Source organism: Tachypleus tridentatus, chromosome 5, assembly GCF_004210375.1.
Source record: "Tachypleus tridentatus isolate NWPU-2018 chromosome 5, ASM421037v1, whole genome shotgun sequence".
Lineage (NCBI taxonomy): Eukaryota > Metazoa > Arthropoda > Merostomata > Xiphosura > Limulidae > Tachypleus > Tachypleus tridentatus.
In genome coordinates this window covers 13,236,018-13,253,444 of record NC_134829.1, presented here as the reverse complement: position 1 = coordinate 13,253,444, position 17,427 = coordinate 13,236,018, and the positions used below count along the sequence as shown (strand labels likewise).

The 17,427-nt window shown below is 33.8% G+C and overlaps 1 protein-coding gene across 7 annotated transcripts in view; it reads left to right on the top strand.

The window, feature by feature from the left end:
• The window catches only part of LOC143250552 (serine/threonine-protein kinase PAK 1-like), a 63,018-nt gene that overhangs the window by 19,795 nt on the left and 25,796 nt on the right, over positions 1-17,427 (top strand). For 6 of the 7 annotated variants that reach the window (XR_013028241.1, XM_076501283.1, XM_076501282.1 and 3 more), the window contains 2 exons: positions 3,472-3,712; positions 10,969-11,120. Coding sequence is in view for 6 of the 7 variants with exons in the window: in XM_076501283.1 (XP_076357398.1) it covers positions 3,525-3,712; positions 10,969-11,120 (340 nt within the window). In the remaining variant the exon portion in view is untranslated. Of the gene's footprint in view, positions 1-3,198; positions 3,287-3,471; positions 3,713-10,968; positions 11,121-17,427 lie in introns of all 7 variants that reach the window. The other variant, XM_076501281.1, reaches the window with a different exon arrangement.

Genomic DNA, 17,427 nt, shown 5'->3' with positions numbered 1-17,427 from the left:
ACTCATACCTCATCAGGGACCAACCTTTTCTTCTTTGTTTGCATGACATTCAAAGCCATGACTACTACCACTGCTCTCACTGTGCAAGTGGTTCTTTCTCTTTTGAGGCCTTGAGCTTCCATGGAATTTCTCCTTCCTTGGGGTCATGCATATATATATGTTATCTCTATTGATTCTGCATGATCAATGGAATCTCACTTGGGATTCCTTGGGCTTCTCCATTCATCTTTCTACTTTCCTACAAATAGACTTTGCCTGGTAGCTTAACAAAGACTATATTTCAGCTCTTCTTCCTTGTATGGATCTTTATCTGTTTATATATGCATCTCTGACAGGGTGGAGTGAATACTTGGATTCCCAGGTGATATCCGATTTATGGTTGAATTGATGCTCCATATCAATCTCTTAGAGCTTCTGGCTGTTCCTTGGGTATTGGTTAATTTCCTTTCCATGGTCTTTGAGCATCTTGCCATGATCCATTCTGACAATTTGACTGTTGTCACTTGTATCATTCAAGGGGGCACCTGGTCTCGTCCTCTTTATTTTCAAACATTTAATTTCCCTTTTTAGTCCTCTTCATGATACTCAGGTTTCAGCTACCCACATTTTACATTCATGCCATCACTATGAATGAGAGCAGTGGTTCTATTTCAGACATGTCTTTTCTAAGGGTATACCTCTGATGTTGGACAATGCCATTGGTGATGATGATGCTGTACAACTTTATTGTGATTTTAGATTTTTCTGGGTAATTAGCTTTTTTCATTTTATTTAATTTTTAACTAAATTATGAGCATTATTTAGCTCTAAGCTTGGCTCATTTTGTATAAAGTTTTACTTCTTTTTGTCCTTTTTACTTGTTGTTTATTGCATATAGCCTTTTTGCTTTGTGCCAAAAAACCCCAAGAAACCATTTAACTAACATTTTCTAGCTTCAGTAACAATGTAATTTGCTTATTGCTTATTCATATCTCAGGTACCCTGAATCTTATCACCAATAGTCTTTCTTTACTTGCCAAGATTCTGTCATCACAGTGGTCACGTGATCTGTCGTTGTTCAAGTAATTATGCTCTTAGCTCTAAATCCTCTTTTGGATGCTTTTGCTATTTACATAGATACCAAACTTTCCTTGTTCTTCATGAATCAATTCTAGCTGTAGAGACATTTAGTTGGGACTGATTCAACCTTTATCTTTATGCCTACCTTCCTTTTCTCCCCTGGCAGACCAAACCATAGTTTCCTCTGTTGAGCTTTTTCCAGTCCTTTTATCCCCCTTTCTCTTCCTCACTCCCCACTTCTCCTTCAACCTCATTCCTTCCTTGCTCATCTGGTAATATCCACACTTTTCTTTGCATGTATGCTTTGTCCAGTGACTTATGAGATTCTTTGCAGCTTTCCTTATTACTCATTCTATTTGTTTGTTCTCTGTAGTGCATTTTTTACTGTGGGTTCCTTGTTGTAGATTCTCTCTGTATAAATCTGCTGTTTTCCATCTTTCCAAATTTTTCACTAAGCTCCATGACATTGGTTTGTCATTTTATACCATTGTAGGCTATGAGACTACAGTGTCAAATACTTTTTGTTTTTCAAAATTTGTTGTGCTTTCTCCTTTCCTATCATTTTCAGATCCTTTTGCCTTCTGCAAGCTTTTCAGATTGAAACCTGAAGGTTGCTCAACATGCCCTTCTGCACTTATCTTTGAACCTTTAGCTTCTTGTTCATTGTATCATCTTTCCCTTAAGGCCATTTTATTATTTTTTTTTTAATATGCTCTCAGTGTTTCCTGAATCCTGTATCATCATTCCGAAATTTCCCTTTTTCCCAACCTTGCTTTTCACCCTAAGGTACCCATGGCATAAGAGAGAAACAGCATGTTCACTGCTATTTCTCTTATGTGAAAATGTGATATTAGGTTGGAGTCTTAAGACTAGTATTGAGCAAAAATTGTACATATGAAGTACGGCACAAATTGAGGAAAGCTATTATGTGAGAAGAGTTAAGTAACCATTGGAAATACATTTTCTGTGTATGCAAATTATAATATTTTAAAGACTAGTAATTACCAGGTGTTGTAATTTTTCAAGATAGCTTCTCCTTATCTAAAGATCTTGGTTTTATTAGATGTATTTTTCTCTTTATCTGAAGATTGTTTTATTGGACAGGTTTTATTTACTTTTATACAGTAGTTTCTCTTTATTTTGAGAGTATAGTTTTATGTAGTAGTTTATCTGTAGGTTGTGGTTTAACAGTTCTTTTTTCTGTGGCTGATAATTGTAGTTTCATAGAACAACTTTTGTTTTTGGCCCGGCGTGGCCAGGTGGTTAGGGCACTTGTTTTGTAACCTAAGGGTTGTGGGTTCAAATCCCCATGGCTGAAAGGGTGGGCCATGGGGCATTATAACATGACAGTCAATTCCACTATTCATTGATGAAAGAGTAGCCCAAGAGATAGTGGTGGGTGGTGATGACTAGCTGCCTTCCCTCTAGTCTTACACTTCCAAATTAGGGACAGCTAGTGCAGATAACTCTCGTGTAGCTTTGTGTGAAATTCAAAACAAGCCAAACCATTTGTTCTTTGGAGTTTGTAGCATCATAGGGTAACTCTCTCTCTCTACTTGGAACAAGGTGATAGTACCCATTGAGGAAGCAAAAAACTGTATAAAGCACAATGTTACACAGTGTTTCCATTCATTGTTTCCTCTGTTATTAACTCATTAATAATCTCCATGATGCTATGGGAAGTAATACATGACTCATTAAACTGATAAAGTAATCATACATTTAAATTCAATGTCAGAAATCTATAGAAAAAATGGAAATGTGTTGTATTTCAGAGTGCTTTTTTTATACCTCATCTTGGGCAAAAATTCTAAAACAAATCAGCCCATGTAACCATTGAACAGCTTCCAGTAAGGGTAGAAAAATGTTATTGTATCAAGCTAATCAATTCTGGATATTGGATTCTAACACATGCACACATATTAGATAGCCTCTTTAGTAGATGCATAGTTTTATTGGGTAATCCTACTTATGATAACTCCTTTTCTTGGAAATGTAATAGCTTCATTTCAGTACCTTTTAAAATTAGTTTTGCATGGTAGTTTTTTTGTTCTCTGTGGTAGATGTTTTACCAGATAACTCATTATACTTACCTGGTAATTTTAGTTTGATTGGGTATTATCTTTTCTCTTCCTGCAGGTTCTATTTGAATATTATTGATAGGAAGTGTTGGTAAGACAGCTGTGCTAGAATATGTAATTCATTTTCTTACCTTGGAAACATGATGGTAAATTTGGTGTTTCATTGCTTTAGACAAGAGTTATATGTGTATGAATATCTTATTATTTCATCTAATTGTTAGTGAACAAATGTTGGTTATAATATTTCTACTATTTCTCTTAAATTCAACAAGTGTACTTTTTCAAATGTATTTAATTATATTCTTTAAAACGTATCTTAAATTTTTTTTAGATTACTCAAGTTTCCTGTTAGTGATTGTAATTAGCATCTGAAAGAGAAACAAAATGATTTTGTTTAAAAAACTAAAGTCTAATAAGAAACGACCAAAAGAAGAAGAAGTTAAATGGGGGTCCAACATTGGAAGTCCTTTTTCAGTAAAACACAACATACATGTTGGCTACAATGAAAAAACTGGAAAAATAGAAGGTTTGCCTGATCCATGGATTAGGCTTCTACAGCAGTCAAATATCAGGTAAGTCACAAATTAGTTAAATGTAACAAAATAAGTAGGTATAATATTGGTATTTATTTTATTTTACTGGTGGTCATGCAGATTTATCTGATATGAGTTAAATGAAAACATGTCTGAAAACCTAATTTTAAAGTAATTTTTCAAGTATCAATTAGTATATACAGGCAGATAAAAAAGAGAGATTGTAACCCTAATACTTCTCTCTGGTAGCAGCACATACATTTTCAAACCTGTTACAATCTACAAAATGAGTATTAAGCACAAGAAGGATAATGTGATAGGTTTGTTCTGTTTTGAATTTCACGTAAAACTAGTTAAGTATTATGTTCATCCTGACAGTAATAATAGATATTTCAAGGATGACATTTTATAAGTTCATATTGAAGCCCAATCCTGTTGGTTTTATATGTGGTTGAAGGAGCATGTGTCATATCTAATAATGTGTGCTATTTGTCACACACATGAAAAGCTGCATTTGGTCATGTTACATTACAGTTTTCATTGCTCCTAGGGAATGCAAAAAGGGGTTATCTATGAATATGTATTAAGCAGTATAGTAACAGATCTTTAATTTGTTGTGATTATTTCTGAAACAAATGGAGATGATGGCAGCTAAAAACAGTAAAACTGAATTGAAAATATTTCAAGACTATGAAAAATCAAGGATCATTGGATACAAAATCACGGAAGAAGGAGGGAGAATATACAAGCATTTCATCTGCTCTGAAGTCTGTGCCAGATACAATGATGCCATATTAAGAGATTCATGGATAAAAATTTCTGAAGTTCTTATTAATGACAATATTGTGATCATTGATCATCTAGAGAGCAGTCTGAGAAAAACAAATTACAGAACCATTAAAAAAGTTTGTTTTTTTAATCTGAAGTGAAAAGAGATTGTTTGTAAGAGTTTTATGCTGTTCAGCTCAGAAGATTATGATGAGTTTCTTGTATCAAAATCAAAATTGAAATGAACCTTTGGAATACAGTAATGTTGTGAAGTTTCTTCTGTTATAGTTTTGTTAAATCAAAAACTTCGCTAATACAATGCACACATTTGTAACATTAAAGAGTGTTAGATATATATATAACTGTTTCAGTTTCAGTTCAATGCAATTATAAACTTTAGCTATGTTTATAACAATACTTTATCACAGGTTTGTTTATGTAACTGTATCTGGGTCACATGATGTTTAGTTCAGTTGTGAGTTGTCTTACTACTTCATGATATCTCATAGTATGTGGAATGTTCCAGACCTCAATCAGTCTAAAAATACATTTACAAAATTTAGCTTGAGTTAGATCTGGACTGCATGTTTGTGAGTTCAGCCATAAAGTGTGTACAGTGGCAAATTTTAAAAATGAAATTTTTTATGGGTTTTATTGCAACAAAAGAGTTTTGAAGATTAAGTCATTTTGTCAAATTGTGTTATCAAGTAATTGAATCAGACTGTGTGTAATTTACTGAAAAAGAGACAATTATTTAAAGTTCTGGACACAACTGTGATGACCAAGAGTATAATGAACATTTGTATGTATGTGTTTGATGTGGTTTAGTATATTATTTTAAAACAGTTGGATCATATGATGTTTGTTTATTGTTGAAATTTATCACCAACAATTCACAGACATCTACTATGAAGAATTTGGTCCATACACAAAATCTGACATTGGAGAGCCTAACAGGGTCATACAGTGGTAAATGGTGATAGAAGAAAACATGAATGGCAGTGGAAGTAGACTTGTATAAATCCAACTATACTGGCAGCAAAAATATTATAGTGGTCATATGAGTGCTAGTAAGAAACAAGAAAAGAATGACTGTCACCATGAATGCTGCTGTCAGAAGAAATGGAGACAATTTGGCAGATTCAATAGAAGAAGGAGGGTCTGTCACCATGATTAAACAGTACATGATTGATTGTCAGCTCAAGTTAGCAAAATGGGTCAGTGCCAATAGTGGTTGGAGCATGTGTGAACAAGCCACAACATGCCAGTAAGTGAAGGCTATGCTAGAGACAAAAAAGTGAAGGTCCTATGAGGCACTGGATGTAGTAATGCAGCAGTGAGAACTATTCTAGCATCTGATGGCCAGATGTTGGACAATGTACATCTGTGTGTGTGCTGATTGATGGGATAGCGAGAAAGTTTCCTATAGCATGAATGAAAGTGGACAATCCATACTACATAGGATACCTTGAGGCCATGTGTATAAAGGCACCTATCTACAATGTGGTGATTGGCAATATATCAGGAAGTAGATGTTTCAAGGAATGGAACAGAAAGGAGACTGATGAGGCATCTGGATTAACTACAGGTGCTCAAGAAAATAAAAGCAAGCAAGACACCAAGTCCCTGCAAGTCTTGTAAAGTAACATCACAAATGTAGGTCTGCAGGAACTATAAGTACTCAGGAAGAAGTAGAGCATAAAACAAAGGGAAAAGGGACTTACAGAATAGAGGGCCAGAAGGAAGTGTTGTGCTCTATCTATCAAGACAGTTCTACTGTAGGAGTTAAACACATCATAATACCGAGATAATACTAGACTCAAGTGATAAAGTTGGCTCACAAATTTATTATGGGAGGGCACCTAGGAGTGCAAAGGATGGAAGGTAGAGAGAATTATTAGCAACTTTCATTGGCTGGGGATCATCAGAGATGTGAGAAGATTTTACAGGCCATGTGACATCTCCCAAAGGACAGTACCTAGAGGGAAGGGACCCAAAGTGCCACTGAATGAGAGATCTCTCACAGAAGAGTCATTCAGTAGAATAGCTGTGGACTTGACTGGACCACTAGCACCTGTATCTGACCATAGTAACCAGAATGTGGTGACAGTACTTAGCTATGTGATACATTACCCTGAAGCTATAGCTCTGCCAAAGATAGAGACAGAGAGAGTAGTAATAGTCCTCCTGAAAATGTTCTGCAAAGTAGGCTTTCCAAAAGAAGTCTTGAGTGACAGAATGACCCGGTGTATCTCAGAACTCATCAGTACTGGGCAGCTCTTTACCACCCCATACAACCCTAGATGTAATGGACTTTGTGAGAGACTCAATAGTCTTAAAGAGCATGCTGAAGATGTGCCAGGAAAGATCAGTATATTGGAACAGGTATCCATAGGTAGTATTATTTGCTTATAAATAAGTCCCACAAGTGCATACAGAATTTTCACCTTTTAAGTTTTAATGGAAGAACAGTGCAAGGTCCGAAACAGTATTGAAAGAACCATGGACAGGAGAAGAATAGTCAGAAGTGAGGAGCACATGCCAATTCATATCATATCTCAGATACTGAATCTAAGAGACCTGTCAACTTGCCTGAGAAAGTTTGTTTGCAGCTCAAAGCAATCAGAAACACTTCTATAACAAGGAGGTTAAGGATTGACATTCCAAGGCTGGACAGAAGGTATTGGTTCTGCTACCTACAGTCAACAACAAACTTGCCCTGCAATAGAAAGGAAGTGGTCAACAGAATGGACTATAAGGTGAAGTCAGTTAAAATTAAATTCTTAAATCTTTGTGGAGTTACAAATATTTACTTTTCTGTTGTGTTTTCCTGGTAGAGACTAGTTAAAGGATATTAAGAAGCTATAATAGTTGTTTATTACCATTACTCTGATTAGGATAGATAATTCACAATGTAATTGGAGTTTTATATGGGTAGGTATTTTGCTTTTTTGTTATTTAAATGTAGAAAGATTATTTTTTGAAATTGAATAGATTGGTTCATATTTTATACAGTTAGTTTCCAGGCTTGGGATGTATTTTGAGACTTTAAATAAGGTATCACAAATGTGATACTCATAGATGACAGAAATATATTCTGACTTAGAAGAAGTGAGTAGGTGCAGGATATTTCTAAATATGTATGTGTAACCTATTCTAACCTTGGGAACTCCTTCTTTGTACTGTAGTGTATATATGTTAGAAAAACATTGGTGTTACAAAGAATTAGATATTATGGTGTTTATATTTGGACAATGTCTGAATCCTTGTTGGTAAGTTTGGTGGCTTTTTTATGAAAATTTTGAAACAGTGCACAATAACAGCCACTTTGAATCACCAGCAGCTGATGATATACAAAAATAAATGAAACTAACATTAACTTTTGAAACTTAAATAAAGAGGTATTATGAACTTTGTGGAAAAATTATATAAACAGTTAAAAAATTTCAAGTAATAAATTAAAATTTGGTACACTCATGAAAATGTTTACATTTATCTGATGAGCTTTGAACACTAATCATCAAGTTTTCTCGTAACTCAGATTTCTTTAGAGATGTGCAATAACAATAAGGCTACTTGATTATCTTTGACATTCTGTTACTTGTTTGCAAGGTGTATGTATCTTATGGACATAAATATTATCTTGCTGCCATATCCCAGTTTTAAAGATGGTGCTCAGAGATTCACCTTTAAGAGAAAAATATAGGAAGAGTGTTTTCAAACATTGTGGATGCTTTTGCTAAGGGGCTGGTATTGTTTACCTTGTTTTATGTATAATTTGCCTCAACTACAGAGATTATCAACATATTAATTTAATAGCATTTGCAGTCAAGACAAAAGGATCCTTCTGCCCAGATTTTTGTAAAATAATCCAGGTATTTAATCTATGCAGGTATGTTCTTGCTTACTCATGGAAATTTACATAACTTTTTTAAAGGAAATTGTACAGAAATCACTTTCTGTAACTGGTGAAGTCAGTTAAAATTAAATTCTTAAATCTTTGTGGAGTTACAAATTTTATTATCTTTATTTAAAAAAATGATCAACAGTCAAGGGATTCTTTCTATATCTAAATGAAAGATGGAGCTTTAAGCTTATAAAAATATTAAAGTACACCAGTGTATTTTAAATTCTTAATTAACAGTCAGAAGTGAGTGTAATATTCATACCAGACCTAACACTTCCAGAATTCACCACAGTAACTACAGTGATTAACAATGACTGTTGAGTATAAATATGTTAGTAATTTTTTTATCAGGTTTGATTTGTGAGTAATAATAATTAAATATGTAATAATATTGGTGAATATTATGTTTTAATATGTATATTTGATGATTTGGTCAAAGGACATACACAGATATGTGGATAATTTGAAGGTGTTTGATTGATGCAAATTATTTTTTTATTGAATACTCTGTTACTACACACTGATTGGTTATGATAACTGGCAGTTGACATAAAAGAAGCTCCATTATTTACTGTAGATTAATTATAATGTTGTCAACTTTGTATGTACAAGGAGTTCTATTTTATTATTTTTTTATTTATCTATATCCATTTAATCACTTATTTAGCCACAAAAAATATTATAAGACATCAAGGAGCATGCACTAGTAGAAACATGATTTGAACTTGTATCCTAAGCAAAGATTGATATAAATTATTCTTTCCAACTGTGTCTTTAAGTTCAGTTTCTCTCTAATAACTAGCTTTTGTTTTTAAAAACTGAGGAGGTTTTGTACTTGTTTGAGTTGAGTGACATTAGATTTACATGTACATACAACAGAAAATATTTTGTGTTAAGTCTTGAGTATTTTCAATTGGAATATTTCAGCTATACAATGACCTTGCAGTCACAAACAAGCAGGGAATTAACTAAAATATTCCTCTGGAGGCAATTGTGGATACACAGGTTCCATGCAACCACCATTTTACATGTGGAATAACCATCTGGTGACTGGTATCTGTGGAGATCATTCTAGTTAAGAGATGTGGATACTGGGCAGAAGGTGAATCTTAAAAAGCCTGTCAACACCTGTTTAAAGCTCATGGTGGACAATAACCTGTCATCATAGCCACAGATAATTCCTACACCAAAAATAATGAGAGAGCTTGATAGGCATTTACATCTTGCAGAGCAACATTTTACTTAATGCAAATGGAGTATTCAAATTTCTCACAAGCAGAACAAAGATGGAGCTGTCAAAGTCATAAAAATAAACAAACTCCTTTGGATTGTTGAAAGCAACAAACTGCAAATAGACGGTGCCACTTCCTTTTGTTGTGACTGAATTACTGTATAAACTTTTATGTGGTTGTTTTTCAGATGAATGGAAGAAAGTAAAGAAAGTGCATGGTAAGACATCACCTGGATGTATGTTCCAGGTCATGCAGGGGTAAAGCTTAAATGAGGAAGCTGAGAGGCTTTTATTGAAAACAGCTGTGCTGATGGAATATCAGCCTACTACCAGAGAATGTCTGCATCAACATTCAAATGTAGTGAGATTGCTGGAAACTAAAGTACTGCATGGCATAACTAAAAAAAACACCAAAAGATGGGAATCAATAGGACAAGTTACAGCTAGAAAATCACTGGGAATATCAGTGAAAGATCTCATTTTTTGTTTCCTATGAAACATCCAACCTCTGTGTGAGGGAACAGTGTCTGCTGCTGCAACCTTCTGAGTCGTTAGTTAGTTGTGAACTGAACTAAGTCTATAACAAAAAATCAGCAGGAGTGAGGAAGGAGAGCTTGGTAGCCAGGTGTGATGAACATGTGGATGAGAGAATATGTTACATGATTCACCTACATTCAGTTACCCATGTTGACTTTGTGGTCATCTTCTACAAACCTGTTTTAATTAGTATTTGATAATATTAGTAAGTGAGATAAACATTTACTTCCTGGAAGTGTAGCAAAGAGAGATATTTCTCAGCACTGTCCTATAGCTGTGTTATTAAAATAGTTGATCTGAGATGACCAGCTACATTATGTATGGTTAATTAGTATTCTTTTGTTTGTTGGTTTTAGACATTCAGATAACTCCAACAACTCCAAAAACCAGATAATTAATAGTAAAAATGGCCATGAAGTATTAGCATATTCAGACTTGGAAAGTAAGTTTTAAGAGAGACACCTTGTTTGTTGAGTGCAATCAAGCTTCTGAAATTGTACAATGGTACTGAAGTTTATGCTGAACATACACATATATATATATGTATGTATTATTTATTATTAATTAACAGTAGAAAAGTTATTAACATTAATATATTATAGTAAAATTTTCTTGATGCTATTGTTTTAACCATATATTGTTTTTACTTACCTTTTCAAACCAAGAAACATTGTAAAAGTTTTATTTTCCTGTAAATACTGCCCTTAGTTTCTCATTATGTTCAGTCTATCATTGACAAGAATATGAGGAACTATATTTTTGTTCAGTGGCTTGTAACTTGTAAGATTTGGAATTTTACTTGTAGATAAGACCTTGTATAGAAATAGTAATTGTCCTGTAATTATTTTTTAGCACTACAGAACAAAGCCAGAACCCAACAGCTGTTCTTCAAGCTTTGAAGTATTATGCCCATGCTATTCAGAAGAAAAAGGGAGAAGCTAAATTCTTAGGGACATCTGAAACTGTTGAAGAAGAATCAGAAGAGATAGAGAACACAATAAGAGGTACAGATTCAAAGGTTAACTAGACTGATATTTGTTTTCTTATAACAGAGTACACTAAAACTCCTATGAAAGATTCACATATAGTGAATCTGTTGACAGCCTTCACTGGAATAAGGTTGTGTGTAAACATAGTATGGTGTCTATAATGTACTGTGATGTTGGATTTTGACTGTTATGTGACAGTGTTAGTTTTTAGTTTTGGAAGGATAACACTGCATAACAGTTTATTTGAAAAGTTTTGCTTCCTGAAAAGTTTTTGCTGATTGTGACAGGTGACTGGGGGGTATGCACGAATATAGTTTTGGTTTTGCTTCACCACGTAGGAACTCTGAGAAATAGACAGTTAACTGTTTACCGGCAATAACTTATTTAATTGCGTTTATGTCTCTAATACACTATTAAGTTCAACATAATTAAAAGATTTTTGCTTCTGATTTTTGTTTGTATTCAATGTCTGGTGCATCACGTTGCAGTATCCAACAGTAGTTAGCAGGCATTGACGGATTCCAGTTGCCCTGATATCGTTTTTCCATTGTAACTATGTCCTGGTGAAACCTTTCACCGTGTTCGTCACCGACAGCACAGAGATTTGCGGGGAAGAAGTCCAAGTGTGAGTGAAGGAAATGAATCTTGAGTGACATGTTGCACTTCATTGTTTTGTATGCTTTGAGAAGTTTGTCTACCAGCTGAATGTAATGTGGAGCTCTGTAATTGGCAAGAAAATTGTCAACAACGTTTTTGAAGGCTCTCCAAGCAATCTTTTCCGGCCCAACTAACAGATCTTCGAACCGCTTGTCACTCAAAACATGTCTGATCTGAGGGCCAACAAAAATGTTCTCTTTGAACTCGGCATCAGTTATTCTTGGGAACATCTGTCTTAAATAACAAAAACCTTCACCTTCTTTGTTCATTGCTTTCACAAAATTCTTCATAAGTCCCAATTTTATGTAAAGAGAAGGCAAAAAAATCTTTGGCGGGTTGACAAGCGGTTCATGCACCACATTTTTATGTTCTGGAACTAACTTTTTACGGAGTGGCCAGCTCTGTCTAGAATAATGTGACTCTTTGGCACGACTGTCCCATTCAGAGATGAAACAACAGCATTTTGTATAGCCAAGCTGCAGTCCCAGTAATAGAGCAACGACTTTCAGATCTCCACAGATATTCCAGTTGTACTTGCTGTACTGGATGTGCTTCAGCAACATTTTCATGTTCTTGTAGATTTCTTTCATGTGTGCTGCATAGCCAACAGGTATTGAAGGGTGAACGTTGTCATTGTGTAACAGAACAGCTTTGAGGCTTAACATTGATGAATCAGTAAAGAGATGCCACTCTTGAGGGCCATGGTCACAACCCAAAGCAGAGAACAATCCTTCAATGTCAACACAGAAACAGAGAATATCAACTTGTGCAAATAATTTGGTTTTATTATCTTGGCGGCTTCGATGAACAGACATTTTAGTACCTGGTGACATCAAACACCATTCCTACAATCCATTTCTGCAGTCTCGAACCTAGCAATTCGGCTTTTGCTTTTGATAGACCCAAATCTCTGACCATATCCTTTAATTCCAACTGTGTTATGAGATGTGGATTGCCTGAGGAACATGGTCAAAATCTGGATCAGTGTTCCCTGCATTGCAGTTTCTTCATCTGGTTCGTCTAAGATCCAATACTCTGGTGGTTTCGGAATTGGAAGACTGTCGTCATGTGGCACGGGTCTCATTGCTGAAGGCAGATTAGGGTATTCAATTGACTTCTTGTTTTTGGCAGAGAAACCAGACACATCAGTCAAACAGAAGTAACAGTCCGTCATATGATCTTTCTGTTCTCACCATATGATCGGGACAGCAAACGGCATTGTCTTTCGAGTACCTCTGAGCCAAGCTCTCAGACAGACAGCACATGTTGCACAACAAATGTGAGGCGCCCATTACTGGTCTTGATCACCAATTTTCCAGCCGAAGTACAGATGATATGCTTTCTTACAAAAAACAGTCATTGAGCGTCTCTGATGAACAAGCGTATACTCGCCACAAATGTAGCAGAATGTATTGCGGCAGTAACGCATTGATGAGACATATTGACCCGACACCAATCATCCTGTAAAACGTCTATAACATCTGACTTACTTGTTACAGTGCTGCTGTTGCAAGTAGCAACAGATTTTATATTAAATCATAACATTGTGACAAAGCTAAATTCTGAAAAAAAATATGAACACACTACAAGGTCTATATTAATCCAATGAGCAGCATTTGTGCATGCAAGCCTGCACAGATATTATATTATAGCCTGCTAAGACAGTGTCAAGCTGGCTCCGGCCTGCCCAGACATACCCAGGCTGCATACTTCCACAGAACAACTTCCAACCTGGTTTGATTTCATGTCTGGACATGCCCAGACTGCACAAAACATTGTTCATAAGGTCTCTTACAGAACTTAAAAGTTTTGGACACAAATATAGGAAAAAACATGACAAAACTGAAGATTTTGTTGAAACGGTACGTGATGGGCAAATTTGGATGTGGTTTTCGTGATCAGCAGCCAACAATCTATAAGGAACGCCCAACAGTGTTAAAGAAGCAAAAACTTTGTTGTGCAGTGTAATTACTATATTTGTTTTAAACTTCAACACTGTAACATCTCTTCACACAATTATTGTTAATCTTTGGTATTATTATAAGTCCTCAAATTTAAGAAATTAAATCCATAGTTAAAAAAAAGCTTTTAAAAGTGTATTATTCAGAACAACACCAGAACACTTTTTTGAATAGATTCTTTTACTTAGACACATGAGTGGTATAGAAATCAACATTTCTCAATAGTTTGTATAGTAAAAAAATGTTCATTAGGTTTTTGTAATTATTAAAACTTTTTGATTAAATCATAACATCAGAGTCAGCTTTCCAAGTTAAACTTCAAGAAACAGCTTTATTGTATTCTACTTCTATAATATTCAATTTTGGCAAGTCAAAACTAAAACAAAATTTGCATTGTTTAGATCAACCACAATACAATGAAATAGTCCTAACAACTTCATTTTAAAACTGATGTTTAATCATTCGTCAAATACTTTAAAAATTAACTTTTCTGTTTACTCAGTAAGAGGAAATAACTAAAGTAATACTAAATTTGAAGTAATGATCTTTATTGTCTCTGATGATAATAAAAAATGTGATAATCCAAAATAATCTTCAATGCAGGGTTTGAATGAATGCATTTTAATTCAGGTTTTGAACTATTATCAATTAAAACAAGTGTTTTGTTAACTATCCTAACAAAGTGTAAAAAACTACTATCAAGGCAACTATCAGTCTAATTTAATTTCCGGTCTTATATTTTTCATTAAATATGATTTGAATTTTAATTAGATGTAAGCAATACAATGGATAAAATATGTGTTTCTTTCTCACACTGAATTTTAGTAAATTTTGGATTTGTTTGCATGATGGTTTTCCATCACTAATTTTGTTCTGCCATAATCTACCATGACATTTACAGGAATGGAAGTTTGGATTCCTCACTGTATATGTGATAGTACTGTTTCAGCTGCTTTTGTGATAAATTAGTATTTTAAAATTTAGCAATAATAATAAATTATCATATCTAAAGAAGTGCAGTGAAAATATTTAATTAAATAAAATGGTTATTATTTTATTTGGTATACATATTTTCCATTAGTCTTAAAGTTGGATTATACACAAAATAGTAAATTGCACTTTAAAGAGCCACTCAGAAATAACTAGATAGATAAGCCTATACTTTCAAAACTATAATATGAACTTTTACCTTAACAAATTTGATGTTTACCTTTGTTTGTTTCAACAAAACACTGAAATCTGTCATATCTGTACATCTCAAGTTAGTTTAAGATCTGAATCTTTCATGTTATTGACAGGAAAAATTAAAGAATTAAAAGAAAAAGTTGTCATTTCTCTCAGTGACGTTTTTTTTTACATTTTTCCTTAAATGATGTGGCTCTGTGGTATTACATTTCTAATTTTAAGGACTGTATTTAGCTTAGTCTACCAATATGAAACTCCAACACAGTTACACCTGCCCACCCGAAACTTCCTTCCTTTTGTATTATCTTTAGGGCCAGTCCATTGTAATTACTTTTTTGCCAAATTTTATTACTAAGTATTTTTTAGTCATATGTGTTTATTTCACCTTCACATTATATATAACAGATATATAATGTCAGAATGGGCCAAAGTGAAGGTCATAGAGGTTCAAATAGGGGAGGGAATTTGCAGAGCTCTCTTTGCTGGTCCAAAGAAGGTCCCTGTTAAATGGGGTTTGTTTGTAATTAAGGACAAAGCTACACAATGGGCTATCTGTGCTCTGCCCACCATGGGTATTGAAACCTAGATTTTATCACAGTAAGTCTGCAGATATACTGCTGTGCTACGGCAAAGGGGGTTTTAGTGTAGAAAGTTCTGTATAAAAGTTATTTTCAATAATTTTGAAGGGCAAAAACATCTCTCTTTTTATCTTTTTAACCAGTAGTTTAGTACTCATAAAAAATATACTTTTTTTTTTTCTTTCCATTATTTCAAATTATTTTGTACTTTTGTTCACTCGCATTTCTGTATTTTGTTGTTGACAATCAAATTTGTTTTTCATCTAGTTTTTACAATGATATTTGGCACTTTCTGGTGAAAAACCTTGGCTCAAAACATTTGTTGTTATTTGAAAAAAAATTATGCTGTTTATTTTTAATAAGTAACATTTTTTCCAAATCTAATGTAACTATACACAGCTTGTATGAATATTATTAATACAACAAATGCTTTTTTAACAGTACAAGGTTACAGTTTAAACATTAAAAGATAACAAAGGATTAGAAACTGATGGGTCTTAAATCTGTGATAAAGACAATTAACTATAAGAACTCTTTAACAATGTTAATGATGTGCATTTATATTTATATTGATTGGTGCAATTCTGTTTATAACTTTCTTATTGATTCCAGAACTCTATGTGGCCAACTATACAAAAATCTAAATATTTAAATACTCATTTCACAACATTATTTTAATGAAACTTTTGAGTTTTTTTAGGTTTAGAAAGCAAAATTAAGACAATATTACCTCCAACAAATCTCTTCAAAAATTTTGTTCTTCTAATAATAAGCAAATGCAAGTAAATTGGCTTAATATAAAAACTCGAGGCATATATTTTGTTTAAATTTTAACTTGTTTTTGGTAGCTTACAATACACATAGTGTACAATTTTTTTTGAAAGTTTCAAATGCTTTATTTTCTGTAAAATAACATTGCTAATTCAGTACTGTAACTTGCAATGAAAACTTAAAGAATTGATCAGTTGAGACTTGTCCACTCCTTACCCCCTTGGTGTGTAATTCTTAGTTTCACTTAAAACTATATTTTGCACCCTTGGAGCAAAAGATTTGTATTTTAACAAATAATGCATACCTCTGAGGTACAAATTTGTCCTCAGTCTCATGGGGCTATTTGAGTTGTAAAACATATAATCAGCTAAACCTTTTTGCATTGATTCTTCCATTATGTAATGGAGTTAAATCCATTGTCTTCCTGAACCTATTGACATTTTACCATATTTTAACAGTATTGTGGCACGATTTGGATTTTTCATTTGTTTGTTTCAGTAAAATGATTGCTAAAATGACATTATTAACATGTAAATGGAAATGTGCTAAGTGCAGAGTATGTGCTTGTAGCTGCAAACATGTTGGCAAAAACACAGAAGAGAAAATGAAATGCAAAATGGCTTGTCAGTCTGGTTGAAAGGTACAGAAGACAAGGAAATTAACAACAAAACAGAATTATGTTGAGCTTCCAAGTTTTTAATTGAGGGAACCAAGACTTGCCCATACAAGCCAGAAATGTATGATATTCAAACATTGAGTGAACAATCGACAGCATTTTATGTTAATTCTTCATTTTATTCCTATTTCACAAGCAGAAAAGTTTTACAAGGAACACTTGATGAAGAAATGTCAATAAAAGATAATATATATTACATATATGGAGTTTCTTTTGTGTCAATAGTATTTGCAAAATTGTTTTCCCAGCAGATCCAAATCAAATTGTGAACATGGTGCTGATCCATTACCAACAATGCACTGGTAAGAGTGATATGATGTTCATCTTAAACCTTTGTCATGTTATTTGCAGAGTATAAAAGACAGTGAGTTGAAGGTTTAATACAAAAAATATGTTGATGGCTTTTCTATGTCACCATTTACAACTGTAACTAGTAGTAGCCTGGTTCAAAGATGCATTGCCAGATGAGAAACTTCTAGGAATGAAAATGTACT